Source organism: Solea senegalensis, linkage group LG11 (assembly GCF_019176455.1).
Source record: "Solea senegalensis isolate Sse05_10M linkage group LG11, IFAPA_SoseM_1, whole genome shotgun sequence".
Taxonomy (NCBI): Eukaryota; Metazoa; Chordata; class Actinopteri; order Pleuronectiformes; family Soleidae; genus Solea; species Solea senegalensis.
In genome coordinates, this window is record NC_058031.1 from 14,173,522 (window position 1) to 14,198,153 (window position 24,632).

At 39.4% G+C, this 24,632-nt stretch overlaps 2 protein-coding genes across 4 annotated transcripts in view; one reads left to right on the forward strand and one right to left on the reverse strand.

Moving 5' to 3' along the window:
* Positions 1-508: 508 nt before the first annotated feature.
* sycp2 (synaptonemal complex protein 2) lies at positions 509-16,850 on the forward strand. Its single transcript, XM_044037577.1, has 44 exons — positions 509-599; positions 1,240-1,380; positions 1,546-1,677; positions 1,770-1,874; positions 1,967-1,991; positions 2,176-2,261; positions 2,359-2,453; positions 2,542-2,576; positions 2,669-2,811; positions 2,926-2,978; positions 3,555-3,600; positions 3,686-3,787; positions 3,894-3,954; positions 4,350-4,498; positions 4,775-4,849; positions 4,979-5,062; positions 5,351-5,459; positions 6,074-6,141; positions 6,649-6,706; positions 6,793-6,838; positions 6,942-7,012; positions 7,104-7,531; positions 7,622-7,749; positions 7,859-7,895; positions 8,003-8,076; positions 8,173-8,218; positions 8,316-8,359; positions 8,458-8,518; positions 8,603-8,750; positions 8,854-8,912; positions 9,000-9,188; positions 9,920-10,078; positions 10,473-10,626; positions 11,174-11,460; positions 11,993-12,277; positions 12,372-12,423; positions 12,648-12,776; positions 13,316-13,509; positions 13,629-13,723; positions 14,275-14,374; positions 14,761-14,819; positions 15,811-15,889; positions 16,214-16,270; positions 16,474-16,850. The coding sequence occupies exons 1-44, from the start codon at positions 543-545 to the stop codon at positions 16,543-16,545; spliced, it is 4,677 nt and encodes a 1,558-aa protein (XP_043893512.1). The 5' UTR covers positions 509-542; the 3' UTR covers positions 16,546-16,850.
* Positions 16,851-16,907: 57 nt separating this feature from the next.
* Positions 16,908-24,632, reverse strand: part of phactr3a (phosphatase and actin regulator 3a) — a 29,196-nt gene continuing 21,471 nt past the window's right edge. For all 3 annotated transcript variants that reach the window (XM_044039036.1, XM_044039034.1, XM_044039033.1), the window contains exons 7-12: positions 24,338-24,491; positions 19,635-19,690; positions 19,229-19,290; positions 18,940-19,080; positions 17,970-18,046; positions 16,908-17,514 (exon numbers count right to left, since the gene is read on the reverse strand). In XM_044039036.1, the coding sequence (XP_043894971.1) occupies positions 17,499-17,514; positions 17,970-18,046; positions 18,940-19,080; positions 19,229-19,290; positions 19,635-19,690; positions 24,338-24,491 (506 nt within the window). In that variant the 3' untranslated portion in view covers positions 16,908-17,498. The remainder of the gene's footprint in view (positions 17,515-17,969; positions 18,047-18,939; positions 19,081-19,228; positions 19,291-19,634; positions 19,691-24,337; positions 24,492-24,632) is intronic.

Sequence of the window (24,632 nt, forward strand, 5' to 3'; positions counted from 1 at the left end):
AAATCAGAAAACAAATATTTTAGACAACTTTAAAAAAACTAAAAATGTATCTGCCAAATAACAAACTGAATTCACATTTTTATACCCAAATTTGAGTCAACTCACTGGGCTTCTCTGAGAAGTCAGACAATTAATCAGGCGTAACATTCAACCACTAAAACTAATATTTCTGTTCAGACAAATAACCATAATTTGAGATTTTTTTATTACCAGCTGTGGCAGTCTAATACATTTGTTAAGCACTGTATCTTGATTATACAGCATGACAACACAATGAAGCACCATTCCTTTTAACACTACTAGGACCATGATGACAAAAATATACATTGCTTTTTTACTTGCTAAATGTTTGTTACATACTTGTTGCACTTGCTAGTGCACAGATCAGGGTATGTGCATCGGACGTTTAGTAAACACACTTTACTCCACTGTTTATTTGGACAAGGTTGTCAAAGCTCATGGGTAAAAGGCGTGTCAGTTTGTGTGCATGGTTATCGGTACAGAAGAATTAAACATTGAAACGCGGGTAGAACCACCGGGAAATGTGTTTTAGTTGCCCGAGGGGAAAAGAAGAAACTAAGCTCTCAGCGAAACCTCTGGTGAGTTTTTCATTTCCCTTTTTTTTGTCTTTTTGAACTCCTTGTGGCAGAATCAGAACGAGAGACGTTAGCGAACTGTTCTGCGCTTGCGCAACGATAATTCGCGCAACAAATACATATCACGCTATATTATTTTACATCAGTACGGCATGTAAAAGTGGGAGAACAATAATAATTTAAATAATTTTACACAGTTGCGCAGAGGAGGTCACTTAACGTTGGTGCCGTAAATTATTTTGGCTAGTGCAGTTGACATTTAGCTAGCATTAGCAGCAGTGGCTCAAGCTAATGCTCCCCAAGTACCAACCTGCTGGGCTTCAGTTAACCAGCAGTACTTACAGTAATATTATGTCAAAATATATGTACACAACTTGTACAACGACAACATATGTGACCGATTATATTTGTAACATTACCTTGTCCACAGATAACAAAACACACTAAGAGCTTAAGTTTGGCAGGTTGATTACAATTTTTCATTACAGTCATTCTGAGAACAATGTGGCAGTAAAGCTGCTCCCAGTAAAGAACAATGTCAAGAGGTCAAAACACACAGGTAAAAATGCTTCTTAATGTTACAGTTGATGTTCTGCATTGGTGAAAAGTAGCGTACTATTTTATTCATCCCTTCTCTGCACAGTTGGAGAAAATCATTGATGAGGTCTTAAAGAGTGGGGATGTTCATGAACTGGATGTGTTCTTGCAAAGGGATTTATGTGAAGGGACCTCCTTAAAATGCTCCCAACAGTTTCTCACCAAATTGGATAAACTTGTTCAGAGGGTAAGATGTGGCCCAATACACACACTGACATGTCATAACACCTTATTTGTTTTAATCAAGGATCAAGAAGCTTCACTTTGTCATTCAACATCTAAGGGGACGAGACATGGTACCCCGGTCTCGGTCTGCTAATGAAACTATTTCTATGCCCTTTTCTTTATTTAGTACTTGGATCAAAAAAATTCCAGATCAGCCAGTTTGGGTCTCATTGTCATTCACAATTGCGGAGAAAACCTAAAACTATCAGGTGGTGGCAAAGGGCTGGCAGGACTAATAGGTCATGGCCTGGTCAATAAGATAAGTATTAACCTAATACATACCACCACACAGTTTGTGAATGCTGTATAAGTAAATGTAGTCAGGTATTTATTGAACTTTGTCTAATGCACATGGTGCAGTGGTTTGAGAAATGCAGGCAACTGTGGATCCACTGTGGACCACAGAGGGACGAGAACATGTTCAACCTTTCTGAGGAATTCTTTTATACGCTAATGGTGAGTTACAGTCTTACAGTAAAACATACTTTATGTAATAAAATGGTCATTTTAGTGTCCATACTGCAAACAGTTTTTCTCATCTGTTACAGGTTGTTCATGAAGCGTGCAGAGAGGGTATGTGTGTAGCTCTCTAATTTGCATTCAGTGTGTTTTATGTTTGGGGGCACTATCAAGTTAGACAAAAATACATATTAAGGTGAAAGATAATGAGCATATAGTCTTTAAGATGGTGCTTGGAACCATGGTACTCTTTGTCACTAGTCACAGTATGTAGTATACTGCTGTATGTCGTTTGCAGGGACATACAAAATTACAGAATCCTTCTTGTATCCGGTTGGTCAAGTGGGAATAGATCCCAGAATCTTCATCCTAATCCGGAAGGAGGTTTGAAATAATTTTCATATATACTCATATGGAGTAGCATTCAAAACTATAAATCATTGATTTTGTTCCCAAATAACTTGCTCTTAATGTCTAACAGGCAATCCGTAAATTTAATCTGATTCTGGACAAAATCCCAGCAGATCTTAAAAAAGACAGGAAGATCTTAACATCACAGGAGGCCTCAGATGTCATGTATGTCTTGGTAGTTTCCAAATAGCTTGTATCATTAGTACACATTTACTCTATCCTGACCTTTGGCTTGTTTGTCACATTTATACAGGATCAAAATGGCTGGACAGATATCAGAGGGTGGTGGTAAGTTTTTAATCAGTGTTACTATGTCACTTTTTTCACCTAAAATCTATACATAGACACCAGTAATGTGAAACACAGTCTGTTTGTGTCAGATTATGACTTGCAGACAGCCCTCGTGGAGGCATTGTGCAGAATGGCCACCCCTGACCAGAGGAAGGATCTAGCAGATCGGTGGTTCAGCATGGAGCATGTAGCCAGTGCCTTTGTGAAAATTCATGATTCTGAGTTTGAGACGGTAAAATTAGACAATTTATCACATCAGCACTTACATTGTTGCAATACTCAATGGACTTTAATAACATTACAGCAAGGGTTTTGGGGAACTAAATGTAAATCTGTGTGATTTCAGGATTGTCGGACGTTTCTGAACATGGTGAATGGGATGCAGGGAGACAAGAGAAGGTACATCACAGTCTGTGCTTTCCAACAATCACAATCACATGGAACTTGAGGGGTCATTGTTTGCATTCGGTGTAAGGATATTTTAATGCACAGTAGCTCTTAATTCCTACCTTAGCCCTTGCCCACTCTAACACAGTGGGCATATTAATAATAAAGAAAGGTTTTGGTTATTTGGCAGCCCGTGGACATGTGGAAAGGGAACTTGACTTGTAACCGGAGGGTCGTCGGTTCAAATCCCCACCCGGCCAAAAAAGGGCTGGGGTACCCCTGAGCAAGGTACCCAACCCTGAATGCTCCCCGGGCGCTACTCAGTGTGGCAAACCACTGCTCCTAATTCTAGGATGGGTCAAATGCAGAGGAATACTTTCCCTAAGGGGATTGATAAAATACAAATTCAGTTTTTCTGCTTCTGTCCTCAGCTATAACAAGCATGTATAGAACAAACAGTTGTGTAATTGTGTTTCAAAAATCTTACCGTTGGTTAATGCTACATTTCTGTGATAGCAGATAAGATGAAATAATGCATTGCCGATAACAAATGCACATAACTAAATATTGGCGTTCTCTGTACAATAGGGTGTGTTCTTACCCTTGTTTGGATGTGTATCTGGACAAGTTTGAGGTTAGTATACACTGGATGTTAAAAAAGTAGAAAGTAATCAATAACATATATTAGCAGTAGTAAAAGGATAGTGGTATGTTGTCAGCTGCTGATGCCCAATGATGAAAAGCTGGAGGAGTTCTGGATTGACTTTAACCTTGGAAGCCACAGCATATCCTTTTACTTCTCTCTGGCTGAGGAAGGACAGGTACCTCAAGTGAGATTGAAAATAATGTATAATATATAAATGTATACATAATCAATGGGAGACATCTGTTAACAGTCTAACATGGAGTGGTTTCCCCTTCATGTAGGAGGTTCTGTGGGAAACAATCTGTATTACTGAAAATGAAGTCCAAAGCTACTCTGTTACAGGTATTTAAAGCCTCCAGAGGTAGATTTGATCTTAACAGGCAGCACAGTTATACAGTATGTAGTGTATTAGTCTTCAATGCATCCACCCACCCACAAAGAACAGGTAGTAGATTTACAGTAGACAGATTTATGTGTCTTTAATGGCAGGAGGAGAGAAATAGATCAAACTGAAGGACTGCTTTTCATGTAATGTAATGTAAAATATTTTTCAAGACAGGGACAATGCACAATAAAACATTAATCTTGTACAACAAGAAAATATTCATTGTGCCAGGTTGTAGCAGATTGCTATTTTCCACCTGTAGTTCTCATTGATATTATCTCTTTGTGATTTATGTGTGGCTGGCTAGGTGTAACTTTTTAGTACAAGTGTTTTATTTTTATTTTACATCCAGAGGAGTGTAAGAAGAAAGTCTTGCACATAAAACTGAGAGAGGTGGTGGTTGTTGGTGCAGTTGAAGGATCAAGCCTTACCATCTGCTTCAGCTCCGCCCTGGATATCCTGCAGGCTGCTTGTAGTGTCTATGGACAAAGCAAAAACCTGGTAAGCCATTATATATATATTTACATCAAATTACATGAGCTGTTGAAAGGAAAGATAAAGTAATGACCTGTCACTGACAAGAAATTGGCAACCCTTGAAAAAAGTTTAAACACAAAGGGAATTTAATGAATATTTATCTTGTAGCATTTCTTTGTGATTATACACATAACAGCTCATAAAATGTGAAAACCACAGCCTTACTGCTTTTGCTCTGAGCGACATGCTAGACTTTGTTTAATTAGATGATTTACATTCACAAGCGTCTCCTCCTGTCAGGGCTTTGTAAAGAAGACAGGCGCATCTGTGGTGAGGACTAGTGTAAAAATCACAATGGAAGAGAGTGGCTCCCAGGTATGCATAAGTATTATGCCACAATGTATGAAGTGGAGATACATGCTAGGGTTTTATCAGTGGTGGTATAAACATTTTGAAGCTCTGTAGGTGCAAACCAGAATTACAGTTCATTCCACCCTCATGCAGATTGTTCCAGAAAGCCAGGTGTCCATTTGTGAAAGTGAGAATACGGCACCTTACATTCTACCTGCCACAGCTGTACCTGTACAGGTAAAAAAAAGAAGTTAATATTGCATATTAACTTAAATACTCTGTAGCGGCAAATGTATTGTAGTTTTGCAAACCAGGTTGTTTAGGAATGATAATCAGAATGTCCAAATGTTATGTCTTTGTGATTTCAATATATTATGTCTCTCAAATGGCCAGTAGGGGTTGTAGAGAACAAAATAACGTGAACAGAATTCTGGATAATAATTGTATCTATTCATCATTCTGTTAGACTGAATGCAGTCATTTAATGCTTCCAAAACAACTTCTTAAAAATTATTTTCCATTCAGACATCAATCCCAGCCAAGATGAGGATTTCAGAGTCCACCAGTGTCATCAGCAACAATGCGGGAGGAAGTGTATGTAGTGCCAGCTCCCTCTCTGCTGTTATGCCATTAGGTAGGTTAAGACTGTACAATTGTCAGTCAGTCAGTCATCATCTAACCGCTTTATCCTCCACCAGAGGGTCGCGGGGGGTGCTGTGCCAATCTCAGCTACATCGGGCGATAGGCGGGGTACACCCTGGACAGTTCGCCAGTCCATCGCAGGGCCACACACAAATAGAGACAAACAACCATTCACTCTCACACTCACTCCTATGGTCAATTTAGAGTGTCCAATTTACCTAATCCCCACATTGCATGTTTCTGGACTGTGGGAGGAAGCCAGAGTACAAGGAGAGAACCCACGCACACACGGGGAGAACATGCAAACTCCATGCAGAAAGGCCCTTGTTCCAACCGGGGCTCGAACCCGGGTCTTCTCGCTGCAAGGCGAGAGTGCTAACCACTACACCACCGTGTGGCCCCCGTACAATTGTAAACTGTACAATTTTAGTGTTCATTTTATTATCAGGTTGTACAATTTAGTCATTGCATTACATTTATCTCCACATAGGGGGTCCTTATAAACTATTAACAAAACCCAGAGGCTTATAATATATTTGATTTTAAACAATTTTGTTACTGTGAGTTTACTTTCACATAACCTTGTTTTTTTCCTTTGCCTTCTAGACACCCCAACCAAGGGTAAACATTCCTCATGTAATGGCAGCGCAAGAGTAGGTGTCATGATAGAGAAGGTATGAAACACTCAAAGCACTGCAGTTAACATAATACACAATACTGAACACTGTTTAAAGCAGTAAGTCAACGATGATTTTTCAACAGCAAACCAGACAAGTGATGTCACAATATGCAAAATATAATATTGTTTTTGCTTTTGGAATAAAACTTTTTCTGGGTGATATGATTCCACAGACCTCATCTTCTAAATGGGTCACTAAGAAGATTGTTGGCAGAGGCAAAAAGTTATAATCACCTAATTGTTCTTTTTTATAGTAGTAAGTTGATGTACAATGTGTTGTCTAATTGCACATTATCATCTTTTTGAAATATTTTCAGTATATGTGGATATGACACATTTATCTGTATACCGCACAGTTGTATTGCTTTTGACTTACATGTATGAACTGTGAATAACCCTGAGCCCAAATAATGTTTAAACCTTCAGGCAGCAACCCGTTCTCAGAAGAATTTCATTTAACTATGTCATAAATTTACATTTGTTGTCTCTGCTTGTCCTACAGAACGTCCCATTGGAAGTCGATGTATTCCCAGCTGGACAGGGAGAAGAACAGGCTCTGGGTATTGTATTGGCTTAAACTTAGCCTCAAAATATAGCTACAGTACTATTTGTCAGCGACTGTAACCCAGTGTTTATCATTTTATAGAGGATTACTTTGTGCCTGACACTCAACCGAGATCTGCAAAAAGCATGTAAGCACTGTGAAGAACCACTACAATTTTTGAAGATCAATCTATTTAGTAATGTTGAATATATTTTGTGAAGGCATATCTAAACATGTTATTCAAATAGCAGATCTTCTAACTGGAGCAAACAGTCAGTTTCTGAAAGGTTATCGGTGTCCACATTGAAAATAAATAGACCTGGTAAGTCATCAAATATCTTTAACTAACATCACTAACTATTTCACACAAAGATGTTGTCAAAGCTTTTGTATTTTCTTTCATTTTCTTTTAGAGCCTCATTTAAGTTCATTAAAATGGCAGGAACGTACATCTTTAGCAGTGAGAGCCACAGTTCCAGGCTTAGGCCCAATCAGCCAGAAAGAGTTCCATACCAAACTCAGTGAGCACCTGCAAAAGGTCGCCAGTGAACAAAACCAAGGTTGTGCACCTCAAGAGCCAACTGCAACCCAGAGAAAAACGTCTCCTATCAGAGAGCACTCTAAGAGCAGAAGCTCTGAAGACCAGCTCTCTCACATGTTGTGTGATTCTAAAGTACAGCAAGCTCAGAGAAAAGGGAAGACCAAAGGTCAGATGTCTAAGGAAGCACATGCTGCTCTAAACAAAGTTCCAGTCATGGCTCTCACAATGAAAGACCCACTGGAGAGAAAACCACCCAACATAAAGGGTGACAAAAACAGTGCCCTTTCAAGCAAAGAAAATGTATGTTAGTCTGAGCCTAATGTCCCTTCTAAGTTTGGTAATGGTAACGTTCTGTATTTTGAAAGTGTCACACCTTCTGTTATGAATCAGAGAAATGCAGCGGTTACACAAAGCATGGTAAAACAAATCTCAAGCCACTATGATGTTAAAACCCAACCCACAGTGAAGAATACAACAGAAGATGTCCATTCAGTCTGGATCCCTCCTGTTTTTAACAGGTACGCACATTAATGACTGTATGGCTACATTTTTACTGTAGTTAAAAACAATATGTCACCACTAGCTAAATCATCTCACTTAGTGATTGTTGGTGTTTTTTTGTTATAGGCCAATCTTCAATATGAGCTGGTTACCAAATGCTAAAGTAAGCGATCTATTCTTTATACATGAGTAGCTATAAATGTATTATCTCCTGCATCTGCTGTATGTATTATCTCCTGCTTTTTCTAAAGATTGTTATTTCTGAAATAGAGTAATGTAACTGGAGCTATATGCCTTATGAAATCCCACAATAAATCAACATCAAAAATAAATAAATCTTTGAGGTAATGTGCTGTACTCACTCAAAATTTTAATTTTAATCTCAGTGACTTTTAATGCATTTTAAGATTCATTAATTTATTTATTTCTTGTTGGAACAGAAATGATGTTTTTGAATTCAGCACTGACTCACCATTCCATATTGGGGTAAATATAAATAATGAAAGTTTTTCATTGAGTGTATTATACAGGAGTATTGCCTTTGTCTCTGCACTGTTTACATTTTTGATATTTTGCTCTTAAGGAAAAGGACAAACCCTTCGCCAACACTTCTGCCATACTGAACAGGTAGGTCAGCAGTTCAAATCGGCCTGTGGACTGAACAACAGTAAGAAGTTTTGTATGTATTAAAAGTCTAATTTCATATTCCACTTGTCGTTTGACAGTGGGGTTGATGACTCCTCTGTATCCCACAGAACAACCGAGAAAAGACAACCTTTTAAAAAAGTATACTTTCTTCATATATATTTCATTATGAGTTGAAAATATATGCGTACATCTTTGTGTCTCATTGTTCTTTGTGTGTTGCAGAAGCATTTGTTCAGCGACACGGAAACAGACCATACCATAACAGAGGTCAGCTGGCTGAGGGAGTCAAACAGGAAGCCCAAACCCAAAGTGACCAAATACTCAAGGCGGGCACCCAACAAACCTAAAGATATGTCAACACATACTACATGTAAGTATGTTTTTAATCTGAAATGTAGATACAATAATGTGAAGACGTTAGCATATATATATTTTTTTTTTATAAATGGAATTTCTTTATTTTTTCTTTGCAGACAAATCTTCAGATTTAACACCTCCCTGCCCCAAATCTGAAAATACCAAACCCAGCGAAGTAAGGCAGTATTGTTTTTGTAAATGATGTGCTCTTTGCCTGTAATGCACTACCACAGACAGCCACAGTGTGTCATTGCTGTTCAAGCAGAGGAAGCAGAGCATGAAGGAGAGAGTTGAGAAACCAAAGAAGGCCATGAAGCCAGAAGCAGAACCCAGCAGACAAAGTGCAGTAGTTAGGAGGCCAACAAGAGCTGCGGCCACCTTTCCAAAGAACTACAGAGAGCCAGATACTGATGACAGCCAGTCAGTGTCAGAGGACCCTACGGTTCCTGAGGTAAACAATTCATCGATGTTTTTCTTTCTTATTATGTATGCATATGGACATTTGTTCTGAAAATATATATTTTTTATCTCTTCTGGCAGCGTTGTCACATAATTTGGATCATTCCAGTTACCATTTTGGTATTTTGATCAATAAAGTAAAGTAATTGTGATCAAATTCAGCATTACAATGTAGAGCTACATCAAAATGTTGGTTACTAATATATATTTTTACTCAAAAGGTAGACAAATAATGAAGCGGTCTTTCATGCAGTCAGAGGTGTTAAACCACCGTTGCAGACAGTACAGAAACATGCTACGTCAAGACAGCAACAACATTTCGGTTTTACAGTTCTAGTCCCCCACACCCACAAATCTGGCATTGTCTTGTCTCACCACACAGCATTCATTGCTAAATGCTGATGTCAAGCAAATTATATCGTAATATTCAATTATTTTTACAAGAATAATCATTAAAAATTAATTTTCTTCTGAACGCCTGGATTGTAGACTTAATTGTATTTGAAAACTCTTTGAATGCATGTTTTTAAGCAAATATAATGCATCAAAAGTCAGTTTGGCTGCTTATCACAGTCCATGCACACAGGGGGGAAAATACCTGTTGGGATTACACATGTCATCAGTAGCACATGGCAGTAAATCTTTACATTCTCGACATTAAAAATTTGTGTAATTATAGAGATTTTGCAAATCGATTAAATGTTAGATTTCTTTTCAAAATAGAACTCCTCACCTGATCATCTGGAGGACAATGCGAAAACTCATGAAGTTGCTCGCATGAACAAAAGGTCTGCCAGCAAAACAACAACCAAGAGTTACATAAAGTCAGAGAGCAGCCATCTTAGCAGCCATGTGGACTCAAAACAGCCAACCACGTCCAAGGTAGAGGTCATAGAGTTCATAAATCATGTTGTGCAACAAATTTTGGTATTTGTGCATTTATTGCATGCTCATATTGTGGTTAACTTTGAGTTTATACTCTTAACTGACTAGAGCCATAGCATGCATGTTGTGGTGTGCTTTGTGAATGGCCGACATACCTGCCTGCAAATGTCTGCAATTGCTGACTAATGACTATTCGGTTCGACCATAAGGGGGCAACCCTAGTTGGTTACTTATTATGTTGTTTGTGGTGTGAATATACATTGTCATCATTTTAAATGTGGTATAAAAAAATACACGTCACAAGTGCACATAATATCTCCACCTTTATGTTGTCAGCGTGTATAGGTTTAGTGCTTCTTGAATACTGTTACAGACACACTTTGTTTTTCAGCAGCAGAGACTCAAGAATGTTGCTCGAGAAACTTCAAAGTATAAGAAGAACAACGTTATCCGTGTCCAAGAACAGATGAAACCATTGGAAGATTCCTTAGCTTTTTGCCAGACCCCAGTCGGTTCATCCCCACCTTTCATTGAAACCATGAGATGTAAGATTCTTAACAGTCACATCACATAATTTGCCTCCTTTGACACCAACTAATGTCTACTACATGATTTATGATAGGTCAAACGGTTTATTTATTCCATCACTTTGATTTATTATTATTTTTTTCCTTTTTTTTTTCCAAGTTTTATTTGATATCAGAGATATTAAAATAAGTGTTTTGTGCTGTTGCTTTCTTTCTATAAAGGAGATGCTGTACAAATTCTGATGATCTGATATATTCAGCTTACTGTCATTATGATGCACAGAAAGCTGAAATCACAAAACCTATTTCATGTATTAAAAACACAACACTTAGCTGTCACTAAGCTTAGAAGTCGATTTATAATATGTTGCTGCCTTACTTTTCGGTATCACTTATTTATAAATGTATTACATTTTTAAAACTCTTACATAAATGACCCCGTTGCTCTACAACCCTTTAACTGTAAATCGATATGTAGAAAACAAGTACATTTTGACCTCTTACTCTTTGTCGAACTGCTAAGGCCAGCTGTTTGAACATCTGTGCTTATTTTGCACCCCCTCAGCTGCTGAGAGGTTGGCCTCAACCTTGGATATGAGCTGCTCGCCTCTTCTCACCCCGCGGGGATTCCCAATCCCTGCCTCCCCTGAGTCCACCTGCCAGGACTTCCCCTCGCCAGTCCTGCTACCCAAACTTTGCTCTACAGTCAGCAGTAAAGGAAACTTCAAGTCCCTTTCTAACTTCAATGCAGAAAAGAACCACATCATATCCAAGACTCATTCTATCCAGTCTGCCTCCTCCCTCCCTTCGCTGAAATGTCAATGTCCTGAAAACAATGCTTTCACAGCAGAGGTAACAGCATCTTTCTGACATGTGTGTTATAGCTTACGTTGATTCTGTACCAAGTGGATTAACACAAAAAATGTGCACCACACATTCTGATTTACCCATGTATACCTGGTCATGCAGTCTAGACACCTCTACTCTACATGCACATCATGTACCTTCATGAGCAGTTACCTAGAACTTAAGGATGCACCGTAGGTCTGAAACCTGAGCATTGTTATTTTAAATTCCCAGACCAGCTGAGACAATGTGGGCAGAGATGGTTTAGAAGTAACAATTCACTCCTTCTACACCCATCTTTGAGGTTTTTTCAGGTCATGGGTGAATGTCCGACGTGGTCATTTGAGAAATACAACTGTATCCATTAAAATAATATATTGTGTTAATATCATAAATTATGGAGTTAAACGCGATGTTCTGAATGATGAAGTAGAATGACTGATAATAGTGCTGCAAGACTTCATCCATGACAGATATGTTGATTTGCTGATCACCAAATGAGCTGACATACTTCTTGTCCATAATTTCCTGTTTCCAGATAAGTCCAAATCAGCATTGTCTATCTCCAGCACCTCTGTCTCCTTTGTCTCTGCCCATTCAGCCTCTGATGACATCCACACTGCTTGAGCTGGACAAGCCACCCACACCCTCTCCTCAGTCACCATTCCCTGAAGACATAGTCCACCATGGCAGCCTTTATGGTTTTAGTATGTCTGAAATATCTGAGGGTTCACTGAGCCAGTTATCCACCAAGTCAGTCATGATCACCAGCAAAGTTGAGGACAGCCAAAGTCTGTCTCTGAGTGTGTTTAATGAAACCGAGGTAAGGATGGCTTTAGCACATTTTGAATGGATGGATAGATTGGTGGAAGTGATGAAACAAAACAATGACTGACAGAATTACAAATAACTTACAGAAAACACCACTTCCACAACAAGATGTGAAGCCTGCACAGATTCTTATCTCTGGTAAAAGACTTTTTGTGTTCAGCTCCATTCTTTACTTATAAACTAGATTTCCTAGTTGGTGTAAGACTATTTAACACTTGACACATCATGTAATGTCCTTCCATGGGGAGCCATGCTCAAATCGATGTTGTGTTAGATGTGATCATTATTATTATTATTATTATCATTATTGTTAAGTTTTTTTTTTCTTTCTTTTTTTAAACTGTAAATTGTTTTTGTCACAGGACCAAATCGTAAGCGCCACATCTCCTTATACAGTGATTCTGAGGAAGACGAGAAGAAGGAGAAGAAGAAAAATAAGATGAGAGGGCTGTGTTCTCCTCGAATGAAACCAAGGAAGTTGTTCCATTCCTGTAAGACATGTCACTTGATGAAAATTTGTGGTAAATAGAGCCAGGAATAAAATTGCATCCCGTTGGTATATATTCAAAATTCAATCCCCTACTTAACGAGAACTGCAAAAATATAATACAGACCACAGCATGAAATTTATTAAACAAATTTTATTTTATTTAAATTTATTCATGCAACACCATTAGTTTTTAAAAACATGATGGATACGTTAATATTTCTCATATATTAACAGTTTTAAACCATCTGTGTTTCTCTTTAAGACCAGTTGGATAACAAGAATCTTAGTGAGAAGTTACTTGAATCATCATTCACATACTACATGCTAGACAATCTACACAAAACAAAGGTGCTTAAACATAATACATACTAAGACATGACACATTTTCATATTTTACCACTAATATATAATCACAGTCTAAAAACATGCAGAAGTTAATAATTAACTTCTTTGTATTGTCATTTTCTTTTTGTTTATTTACCCAGAAATGTAATCTCTGAGGTATTCGTACTTGTCAGTGGATCTTCTTTATATCCCCAGTTACTGAGGCGTTTGCTGAAGAAGAGGTGAAGCGAGATCAGTCTTCTTCCCACACGGTGAGCTCCAGTCACTGGGATGCCGAAGTGAGGGCTAGAGATGTGGACATGGACGAGGATTTGGAGTTGTCTGAAATTGCTATTAACCCAAATTACATGTGCCAGAAGTTCAGCTCTGAGCTAAAGAAGAAGTCTCAGGTTGGCCAAAATCACTCATGTAATACAGAGCAAATGAACATGCAGCTGTACCTCAATCAGTGAAAATTGTTTGAGGCATGGTGTGTTAAAGAAACCATGTATACTGTTTTTGTATTCAGAGCCGTAACAAGATGATGGATGTTTACAACAAGTTGTCTCTCAAGACTGTCCAGCAACATGTCACCTCCCTCAGCACGCAAGCCACTAAACACAGGTCAGTTGTTTTTTGTTTTTTTTTGCTAAATTGTTGACCCATTACTACAGAAGATCGAGCTAGATTTAGCCAGGTTATGCATTAGAGAAAATTTGGCATCTTAAAAATGACAATGACTCATCAGTTCAATTATATTTTTATGTCGCTCCCATCCACAAAATGCCATCTATTATTTCTGAGCATGTTAATGACAAAGCATTTGAGAAAGTGTATTCCTGTAAGAAGAAGGCAAGGTTGGGTCTTCCTGGTCTAAAAGTATAATATTTTCCCTGTGAAACAGCTAAAATAGAAAACTAATGGGACAAGGTACAGGGTGAGGCAGAGTGGATATAATATAATATAATAGAACAATGCTGAATTCCGAAATAAAGTTTTTACTGACCTCAGTGTGACCACCCCCTCCCTCGTAGCTACTGCCACAGAGTAAATCATGTCCTGAGGAAACAACTGTATTGCGACAGTAGAGTCATTTATTTCCCAAAGATGCTCCAAGTACAATTTACTGCATAACAAAGTGAGTTTCACTGAAGAAAAATCTGTTCTCTCCACAGGACTCAGAAGCTTCAGCAGGTCCAGCAGGTCCTCTTGGATGAGATTCACAAATTAGAGCAGGATGACACTCTGTTTGCAAACATGGAAAAAGACCTGAGTGTGAGTCACTTTGCCAATTACTATCTATTTATCTCTCTCTCACACACACATGCATGCACACACCTTATATTTACTGAGAAAATGGGGGGAAGACATGTTGTTAAAATGAAATACAGTACTATTCAAGTGTCAGGACACTATCAGCTCTATTGTTTTTATGTCCAACCCAGTTTTAAGAGATATAATAATATAATATAATAATTATACTTTATGGACTTTATGGCATTGCTAAAACAACACATGCAATGGTGGCCTGAGACTTGCACATCACTGTATATCACAGTATATATGTAGTATTGTGTTAGATGATACTGTCATTGAATGTTGTCTTGATGTTGATTTGCCTTGTGTCTCTTATCCATGTTTTCGTCGGTTTTCTTTTACAGACTTACTGGAAAAAACAGATTGTGGTTTTCCGTTCTTTCCAGGAGCAGGAAGTCAGGAGGTGATTGTAAAGACTTTGTGTTTCTGTTAACATGAGCACTTAAAGAGTCATGTTGTTTGTTTGCTGTTGATTTCCTGAAACACTCAATGCAGTTCCCACAGGCGTAGACCTCACACTCTTAACGTTTGAATAACACTGTGTTCTGAGGAACAAGCTTGGTTCTAAAATACATTTTTCCCCTGGAGCTTTTCTTTTTAGAGCTGGTATGTCTTCATAGTACTAAACTTTCCGCTCTGTTATCCACTGCTGACTGTAAACGGCCATTCTGCCTGGAATGATGAGTCAAGTTTAATGGGAATGACAAAAAAAGAAAGAAAGAATACATCCCAATAAAGGTTTTCAGTTTCTTAATCAGTCGGCATCACGCTCCTCAGCACATCTTTGCGATTGACCTGTAATCACAGCAGTGTCCGTAGCTGTTCATTAAATTATGGTTTTAACATTATTTATTTTTAATGAACATGATAAAGAGAAACATCACCGGAATTCCTCCTGATTTTTGAATCAGCACGATTCATTGTTTGCTCTGTCCTTACATTTTTGAGAAAGCACCATCCATATTATCTTACTGCCTCCACAATTCAGTGATGTTTTCAATGATAGAGCTTCCCTGTGATTACTGACAGAAGAGTTTTATTTTCAGAGCCCACCATCGTCTTCCTTCCTCCTACTCATGTCATTCTTTGCAAAGCCCCAAATTTGCTGCTAGTTTTTTCCCCTGGTGTACTTTTTATAATTAAGCTTGAATCTGGATCACTGATATTCAGAATCACTCTTCAGTGGGGAGTATATATTCTGTTGAGACACACACATACAGGTAATATATGAATACCACTTCCAAATAAGCTATTAGGCTTAATACGTACATCAGTACAGCCATTTTGTTACAATACAAATGCTGCATTGAGTATTGAGTACAATTTTTCTCTTACCTTATGTGTTCCCCACCTTTTTTTATTCTCTCTTATTTATTGTGTGCCCTTCCCATCAGAAATGAGACTCTGAAGAAAGCCCTCCAGAACAACTTGTGTCACAGCTTGGAGTACGAGCAGAGAATATTCACATCCCAGGTCTGACTCAAACTTGTAATATGTCTTTCATTTTGTTGCTCATGTGATAGCATAGACTCTCTGAACTAACTGTGAATTCAGACTTCAGGAAGCTTTGAAAGAATATTCATTCACAGTTATTTTTTTTTTTTTAACATAACTTGTCATGTCTGCCTGTCAACCTGTCTGTCCCGTCTTTTTTTTTTTCTTTTGCTTAATGGCGTTTACATCATATTTGCTTATTATCTCATTGTCATGTGTCAGCTTGTACCCTGCTTGACCTGACTCTCATATTATTCCATGTCCCCATGTCTAATACCCTGCTGCTCTGCCTGTTGCTTTCAGATGTGCCTCATAAGAAAAGACATGAAGTTACTTCAGAACACAGTCCTGACTGAGATGGTGAGTCGACACGACACATTCTGAATGGATTAGACTTGGACAAAGTCACTGTTTTTCATTGTGTGTCCTTCACTCTTCTTCGGACGTTCTAAATTACAAATCACACCCGCCAAAACGACATAACAAACTATATTCAGAAGATGCTGTGTAAGGATTTTTCTTGTGGAGGTGTAGTTCCTAAATGGTTCTTTGTCCTTTTATAGCAAGAGGGAGAGATCCAGAATATGAGGAGAGGTCTGCATGCTTTGTTTCTTCCTGATGGAGCCAGGTTTTGAGTTGGTAAAACATTTCCTCTACACCATGAACAATGCTGTGTATTTCACCACCAAATTCAGACTGTGCTGCGTATTTGAGCTTTGCTGATTTGAGATCAGTGTTTGACTGAGGTGTTTTTTTCAGGTTCTGGTTTTATTGTTAAGGATGTTTTGTTTAGTTTTTCTAAACAAGACATATGGCTATATGGCTGTTGGAATAAGAAATGTTATGTTATTCTATTATTACTTGGAGTCAGTCTTTTTTTAGTGTTATTTAAATAGTACATTTGTTCTGTGATACATTTAATCAAAATTCCTGATATAAGAAATGAAATGAAAACGTTTAAAACATTAAAAATATAATAAGAATGAGATATGCCATATATTTTTTTTAAAAAAGACCTTGTATTTTTGAAGACAAGTAGTGTTTACAAAGGTATTTCTCTTTTCAGTGAAGACATTGACGGTCCCATTCATATTGACATACTGTATGTACAGTTGATATCAAATTCATTCCCAATACCACTTTCCCCACACTGCACAGTCTTTACACAGTCCAAGTGACACATTATTCATCATTTAAGAAAAGGTGAAGCAGGTCACATGCACAACTTCTTCCCACTACACGGATTCACACCGCCTTGTCATATGAGTCCATGTAATAGTACAAAAAAAAAAACACTGAATGACAGGATTGTTTTTTTCCCCTCCACTCTCTTCCTGAGAGTCAGAGGCTCCACCAAAGTCCTCTTCCACCATGTGGTGACGTCCAGTTGTCTCTAGACATCATCTTCTCTCCTACACCTGTGCTCTTAGGCAAATGATGTTGGATATTCAGGGTGCTGGAAGAATGTCAGAGACACACTGAAGACGAAAAGGCTCCAGGCTCTCTGAGCTGTCACTGCTGAGCAGCTTGGAGCAGCTTCAGAACATTTCTACGCTCAGCATTTCTTCACAGAAGAAACTCCCCACTTTCATGGCCGGTGGAACCTGGAGAGACAAATGCGGACAAACTGTGTGTAAAGGGGAAACGGTACAAATCGTGAGACCAGAAGGTGCCTTTTGTATTACCCTTGGCCATGATTACAGCTATTAATCAGTTCTGCGGTGGTATTTTAGCACAGTCATCAAATGTACTGAGTGGCTGGATATATACTATGTCCCCACTCGGCCTCTGCAGGTTAGAGCACACAACCAAGACCCTCTATTTTCTAAACTAGCATAACCAAGGACACAACAGCATTTTTTCATCCCCCGGCTGACAGCGCGAACTCTCCAGAGGACAACCTCCCCTACCCCCATATTCCGAAACACTCCAATCTATCTTTAGCTCCACTGCGCTTTCTGCATGAGCAAGGACAGCTATATTTAGACCGCTGCAGCCCAGAATAGAGCACATTCATAGACAAACATACACACACATGTAGCTTACGAGTACTACTGACCTTGTTAGGTGTTTGCTTGAGGCATGCACTTCCATCTCAGTGCTTTTGAATTCGTTCAGCTCTTTTCGGATTGCAGCCTGTGGGGAAAAGGAAAAAACAGCGTTAGTACATCCAGAGCCATTGAGGCACTGCAACGTCTAAACGGCAACTGCAGGAGAAAATAAAAAGAAATTTAAGTCAAACTTAATAAGCTGATAACAGCTGATGTGTGTCTCGATGCAGTCTTGCTCTTTTGGCTTTACAGGTACATAATAAGCATGTAAGAGACGGACATTTAAAGCTCTAGCGTGTCACTTTTTCAATGAAAACCAATGTCCATTGCATTAAAACCACTTTCAGATGACTTAAAAAAAAAATGCGGATGAAGCCCATCAGCGCCACACAACTGCATTTCTCAGTATAGCTGTTTTGTTTTCGCATCTGTGGCGACACACAATGATGCGTCTTTCATTGCGAAGGGAAGATGGAAGCATCAGTTGTGCCAGTAAAGTGAGACACCAGCAAACATGTTAAGGATTTAACCCTGGTTCTCTGTAACATGAGTAAGGTAGCGAGATACGGAAACAAATGTTGAAATATGGAGCTAGAGTCGTCCTTTCCAGAAGGTCTGGGATTAATTAACACCTAAGCATCAAAATGTCTGCCAGGACTTTTTTGGTTATTAGAAGGGCCAGTGTTCTGTGAGTGAGTGCTTTTGCCCATTTTGCAGTTATTTACAATTTACTGGGGTGCAGCGACACTAGCAGTATTTTGGAGACACAAGTTACATACTAGAGCTTTAACATCAAACAAAGCACCTTGATTTGCAGTTGGTAAGCATCTAACACTATAAAAATAGATCTTACCAAATTTTGTTGTCAGATTGGACTAAATGAATGAGCGGCAGGTCATAAAAGTAAAATAAAAATAAAACCGTATATGTTTCACCTCGTAAAGGTAAATAAAACAATTGTGAGTATTCTATACACACCTTGTCTGCTGCTGAGAGCCGGGTCCAGGGCTTGTCGGCTCTTCTGTCATAGTCCTGAGCTTTGGCCACCTCCACGTAGTCACTGAAGCGGATCAGAATCTTTCTGTCTCGCAGTTCGTCCACCGTGGGCCGCTGGTTGAGCTGGAACAAAGGGTGTGGGACAAACATTTACACCTGACTGCTTTTTTAAAGTTACAATTCAACTAGGGTGCTCTCTTTGTGTGTCATGTACACAATGTTCATATTTGGTTAAAATTGATTAAATGATCCGTTCAAATCAGATTTGTACCTTTCTGTTTAGCCGCTGTTTGATTTCCCTCCTCTCTTCTTGCTCCGTCTGGTCATTTCTCTCTGGAAAAGAAAGACAAATAAATATTATACAAAACAGTTTTAAATTAGATTAATACATGGCATAGCTCCATCATGCATTTAAAATGATGCATGTATAAGTAAAATAAAAAGTAGTAGTGAACCTTTAACAGAGATGTGCAGTCATGCGTTCTTTTGCTTTTGAATAATGTAAAACACAGCAATCTGTGCAATCATTAATGCATACAGTATTTTTCTCTGTGCCTTAAGTGTGTTTCTTTGCTTATTTTTTTTACAGAAAGATTATTGTTGTTTTTTTTTTATTTAGCTTTAACACCAGACCTAATCTGAAATGGTTTTAGAAAAAGTGAAGTGTTAAAACTTACGTTTGAGAATGTTCCGACTCTCCAGCTCCTCCACATTTGGTCTCTGGCTCAGCCTCCTGCGGAGAAACACCAAAACCACGTTTTGAACCATTGTGCCTGTAGCTGCCCTTCTCTCCTTCTCTCTTTTCCTCTCCTCCTCTCTTCTTCAAACCGGTTGTAGTTTCTTTACTGTGCGCGTTCTAGACAGGAATCCCCTATGTTTCCATCTTGCATCCAATCCGCGGCTGTGATGCTTGGGCAGAGGAGCTCCCCACATCTGGAATAGTAACGGAAGCACGACTCCCTTGCTTGGTCAGAAAATCTCCTCCAAATTATTTGTCAATTTCAAGACTCTGCATTTCAAGCGCAGCTGCAGCGATAGCCTGCTGTTACTGTACACCGCAGCAGCACTGACTCCTCTTTACTATCCACTGTTGACTGCAAGCGCTTAAGAAGTGGGTCGTGATGGGCTGCTGGGGCAGACTCTCCCAGTCTCCCTGGTTACTACATGTATAATTTGTGGCAGGCGGAGCCTATTCCACTCGTGGCATCCCCAACCTCCTCCTCCTCCTCCTCCTCCTGCTGCTCTACTCTACACTGTGCTACTGGCACACTCCTGTTACTCATGCAGCACCACTTTTTTCATTTCATTTTCAGTCACATACAAAACGACTTATCTTTTTGGAAAGGGAAATAATCCATTTTCAAACCGTTTGATTTGAAGAACTGCAATCTGTTTTATGATCTAATGCCAATCCAGCTTCGTTTTTTGACCATGTTTAGTCCATTAATGTCAACACACACTACCTATCAGGGCTGTGTGTTAACACCCTGATGACAACTTTTGTTAAAAATCCTTAACAATATACAGTTTTCATTTTCTAGAGAGGAGAGCAGAAGGAGAGGCAGAAAGCCAAATGGCCAAAAACCTGCTGCGAGCAATAACCACGGGTTGGAGGCTTAAACAAAAATATCTTTGTATTGATACAGTATTTTTATATTGATACAGAAATCCAAAGAATCCTTACAGTATGTCGCCATGATTATTATGTACAGTATATATTTCAACGTACCAATATTTTCTTACACCCCTACTGCCTCCAGTCAAGGGTTGTAACAATTCCTTAATTATTCATCAATTACTAAATTCATTGCCAACAATTTTGATAAATGATTAATCATTATGTGATTTTCTGAGATCCTTGCTCGTCCATGACAGTAAACTAAATATCTTTGGTTTATGGACAAGACGAGAGGTTAGGTTTAGGAAATACCATCATTTTCTTGCATATTATTGACCAAACTACTCATTTTAGAAGAAAATAAATGATAATCAAAATAATAATGCCAGCCCTTGTATAATCACTGTTTCAACTCGAGATGTCACGTTCCCTGTGCCATCAAAGCCTCCGAAAGGTCTCCAAAATCCAACGTTTTCCCAGAGACTTGTGTGTGTGCTGTCCCTTTTATTCTTTGAATAAATAATAAATGTGAGCTGCACAACAGGACTCGGCTTTAGGCGGCGTGTGGCGCTCCCCACAGCACACACCCAGAGGTGGAAAGCACTGAGAGGGGCTGAATGCCGTCACGCAGCAGGTCCCCCTTTATCCCCTCATCCCAGCGAACACTTGACACTTTATAGTTTTGTTCATGTAGAAGATCAAAGTTAGGTCACGGACACCGAGACCCAGACACAAAGCAGTGCCCGTGTGAATGTGGGCAACGAATAGCACATCAAAATATTTTGTGATTAATAATAATAACAATAATAATAATAATAATAATAATATGTAAGACACAGATGCGACAGGAGCATCTGTGCTCTGCTGCATTATGTAACCAGCATTCATCTGAGGTTTGTTTTGTACTTGTGAAACGGCACTGGCAGAAGGGAGAGTTCACAGAAAACTGTGAAGGAGTGCGGCTTATTTTTAAACCCTCACAGACGCTGTGTATAGTCAATACTGTGCAGCGTGTGGTTGCGTAAAGGCAAAAAATCCGTGTTGGTCAATAAACACGTGTATGGTTAAGAAATCTAGAAACAGCATTTGGAATAATTCAATAGTTTCATCAGAATTGTAAATAACATTTGAACAGGGGCACTATTTCAGTCTATATAGGGATTTGGATAATTTATTCCTATTTGCCTTTGTAAAAAATAAATAGAGATGAATATTTTATGTTGTCATTTTTGTCTTCTTCTGTGAGGTCCCCCGTCTGATTAAGGTGAAATCAGGTCCGCTGTGTTCTACTACAGCACACAAAGACAGGTCTGCCTCACAACTCCTGAGTAAACAATGAAGGCAGTCGGACGGACGCATGCGCAGAAAGACTCTCCTGCCTCACGACTCCTGAATAAACAAAGTAAGGGACCTGAGTGCTCCCACAGCTCGGACACTGTTGCATTTTAAATAGATGAAATTGAAAATCACTTCCAAAAGCCCCAGCGAATACTGTAGAACCAACCACTGTATCATTGACCTGTTCGCTGAGTTGCTTAGCAACAACCGTTGCCATCTTCAAGACAATAGAGTCTTCCTGCAGAAATGCTCACTTCTCCCTAGCAACACACTAATGGGGATTTCGCTCTCACACACTGTGCTGTATTTGCTTGACAGGGAAACTGAGGCTATTTTTAGAAACTGTCTCGGTTTTTTTCCCCCCCCCCACCATCGTCGTTGTTGCGGGGAATCAATCGGGGCTCGCTCTCCATATTAAATACTAGTTTGGTATTAAAGTCATGTTTCCTTCATTGTGAGCCAAATTAGTGTGAGTGTTTTTACACTGCTGCTTGTAGGGAGATGTCTGAGATTATTCTCTACTCACTGCACCAGCCTTCTATACGTCCGTGTTTAGGGTACAAATGCAGGGGTGAGTGTTTTTTGTAAGGTAACCCCAGAATACCATGATGACGCAGAAACGCCTGCGGGCATACGGGCTTCCATTTCATACTCCGGATATTCTGCAGCAGTATGAGTAAGAACAGGGAAATCTAAGAATGTCAGGTGACGGAGGAAGAAACAAAAGAATAAGACAACCATTGAGTGGGTGGCAAAGGCATTCAGTTTTTCAGCACCAACTACACAAGATGCCAAAAAAAACACACACGCACCCACATTATTTCTGCTGATATACAGTAACTCCCTGACAACACATTTGCGGGGAGAAGGAATATGCATTATTTAACAGTGTCACACACTAAGATTAGAAACAGCAGAGTGCGGCAGCAGCGGAGTGCAAGGCGGGGAGTCTAAAGATAGAAAGGTTATCTATCACTGACACAATGGATAGACAAGGTGTCATTATCCAGCATGAGTCGTGATTTTCTGCTTGATTAGCAGCAACTGTAACCGAAAAGGGGAGACACCCCGCAGAAAATCCAGAGGAGTGTGAGATGGATTGTTTTGTGATTCAGTTTGCATGCCCAGGGGAAATTATCTTTTTTTCTTTTTCCCCTCCCTCCGATAAGTCTGCCCTCCTCGTCACCACTCTGAGCTATATTTAGCTTGGAACTCCCATAAATGGCGCACTATACCTCGAAAACACTGTTCTCTGTTCTGTAGAATGAAAGCACATTATTTGTGCACATAAGCGTCGCACTGCAGATGAAGAAATTGTATCCGAACAATGCATTTTTGAGGTTATGACGGTGATAATCTCAGCCCTAACAAAGTAGCAAATTAGGACAGCTTTTTTTATGAAGCATAGAAGTTACACTGCTGCTTAAAGGTCTGTTGTAGGTTTTCCTTGTGGATACAGTAAAGAAATTTAAACGGCTATTAATCTTCTGAATCATGCGCCATATGGATGTAGGTCTGTATAACTAGTGGCGTCTTCTCATTGCTGTGCTACGAGTGGAGCCTTAAAGCACTCAGCCCTGCTACTGTAGCTCTAATGCAAGCCACAGTCGCGCTTCATCGCCGTCGTTACATAACCTGTATGATTTCAAACCTGTTTCTTTTCAAATGATAACAATATACTGTGTTTTCTTCCAGGCGATCTAAGAATAGACCAGGACGGCAGTATTCATAGTCGCCTCACAGACAGACAGTCGAAAGATCTCGTGTGGGAGGTGCTGTGTGTGTGTGTGTGTGTGTGCTAGGCTCCAAGTGATGTTATGCACAGCAGGTTATGTAACACTGTAGCGTGCCCCTGTTTGACACACTGGTGTTAAAGAACTGTGATGCATTTGCACACCAGACTGCTTTCAGTTCATTTTCTCAATTGTATTTGAAATGCCAGTTCTATTAATGTCCTGGTGAGGAAGCACAAAGTGTCTTGTGCAAAGAGATTTCCTGGAAGCTGAGCTGCGTCGGTCTGTACTTGTTGCAGCACCAGCACCTGTTATATTATCGGCATCAAGGAATTTACTGAACATGTGAACACATTCCTCCTGCCAAAAATGTTACTTAGACTCTGTCCCCACAACTGAAGGTAGGAACTAAAGGCATCCAAGTACTGACATTGGCGTGGAAAGTCTGAGCAACACAATCTGTAAACATCCGACTTTTTAGCTCACCGTCACCTGCTGATGCTTTTTATGTAACTGAGACAGACAGACAAACAAGACAGATGTGTAATATTCAGGGACTGTATCTAGGAAGAGACATTCTACCACTAGATTCATTAATACACATCTATCACAAAACAAAATGCCTTATTCAGCCTCCTGTTCACTGACATTAACACAGAGACAGCAACGGAGAGAAGATTTTACTCCTTACTTGGCGAGTTTCATTTCGATTTGCTGGCGAATTTCCTGGCGTTCCTGGTCGCTCCTTACTGGAAAGATGTTCCTGTCTTCTAACTCCTGCTTGCTGGGCCTGTTTCGTAGCTTGACAGCCAGCAGCTCCTTCCTCAGCCTGCGAGGAAGTGTGCCTGCAACCAAGCACATATACCCATTAACACACAGGAAGCTCTTAGCCTATTATCAGCTTCGAAGACCTTCACAAGAATCTCTTTTCTTCTCCTAACAATGTGGCAAGATACAGGAAATGCTTAAAGTCTCCTGATCCCTGC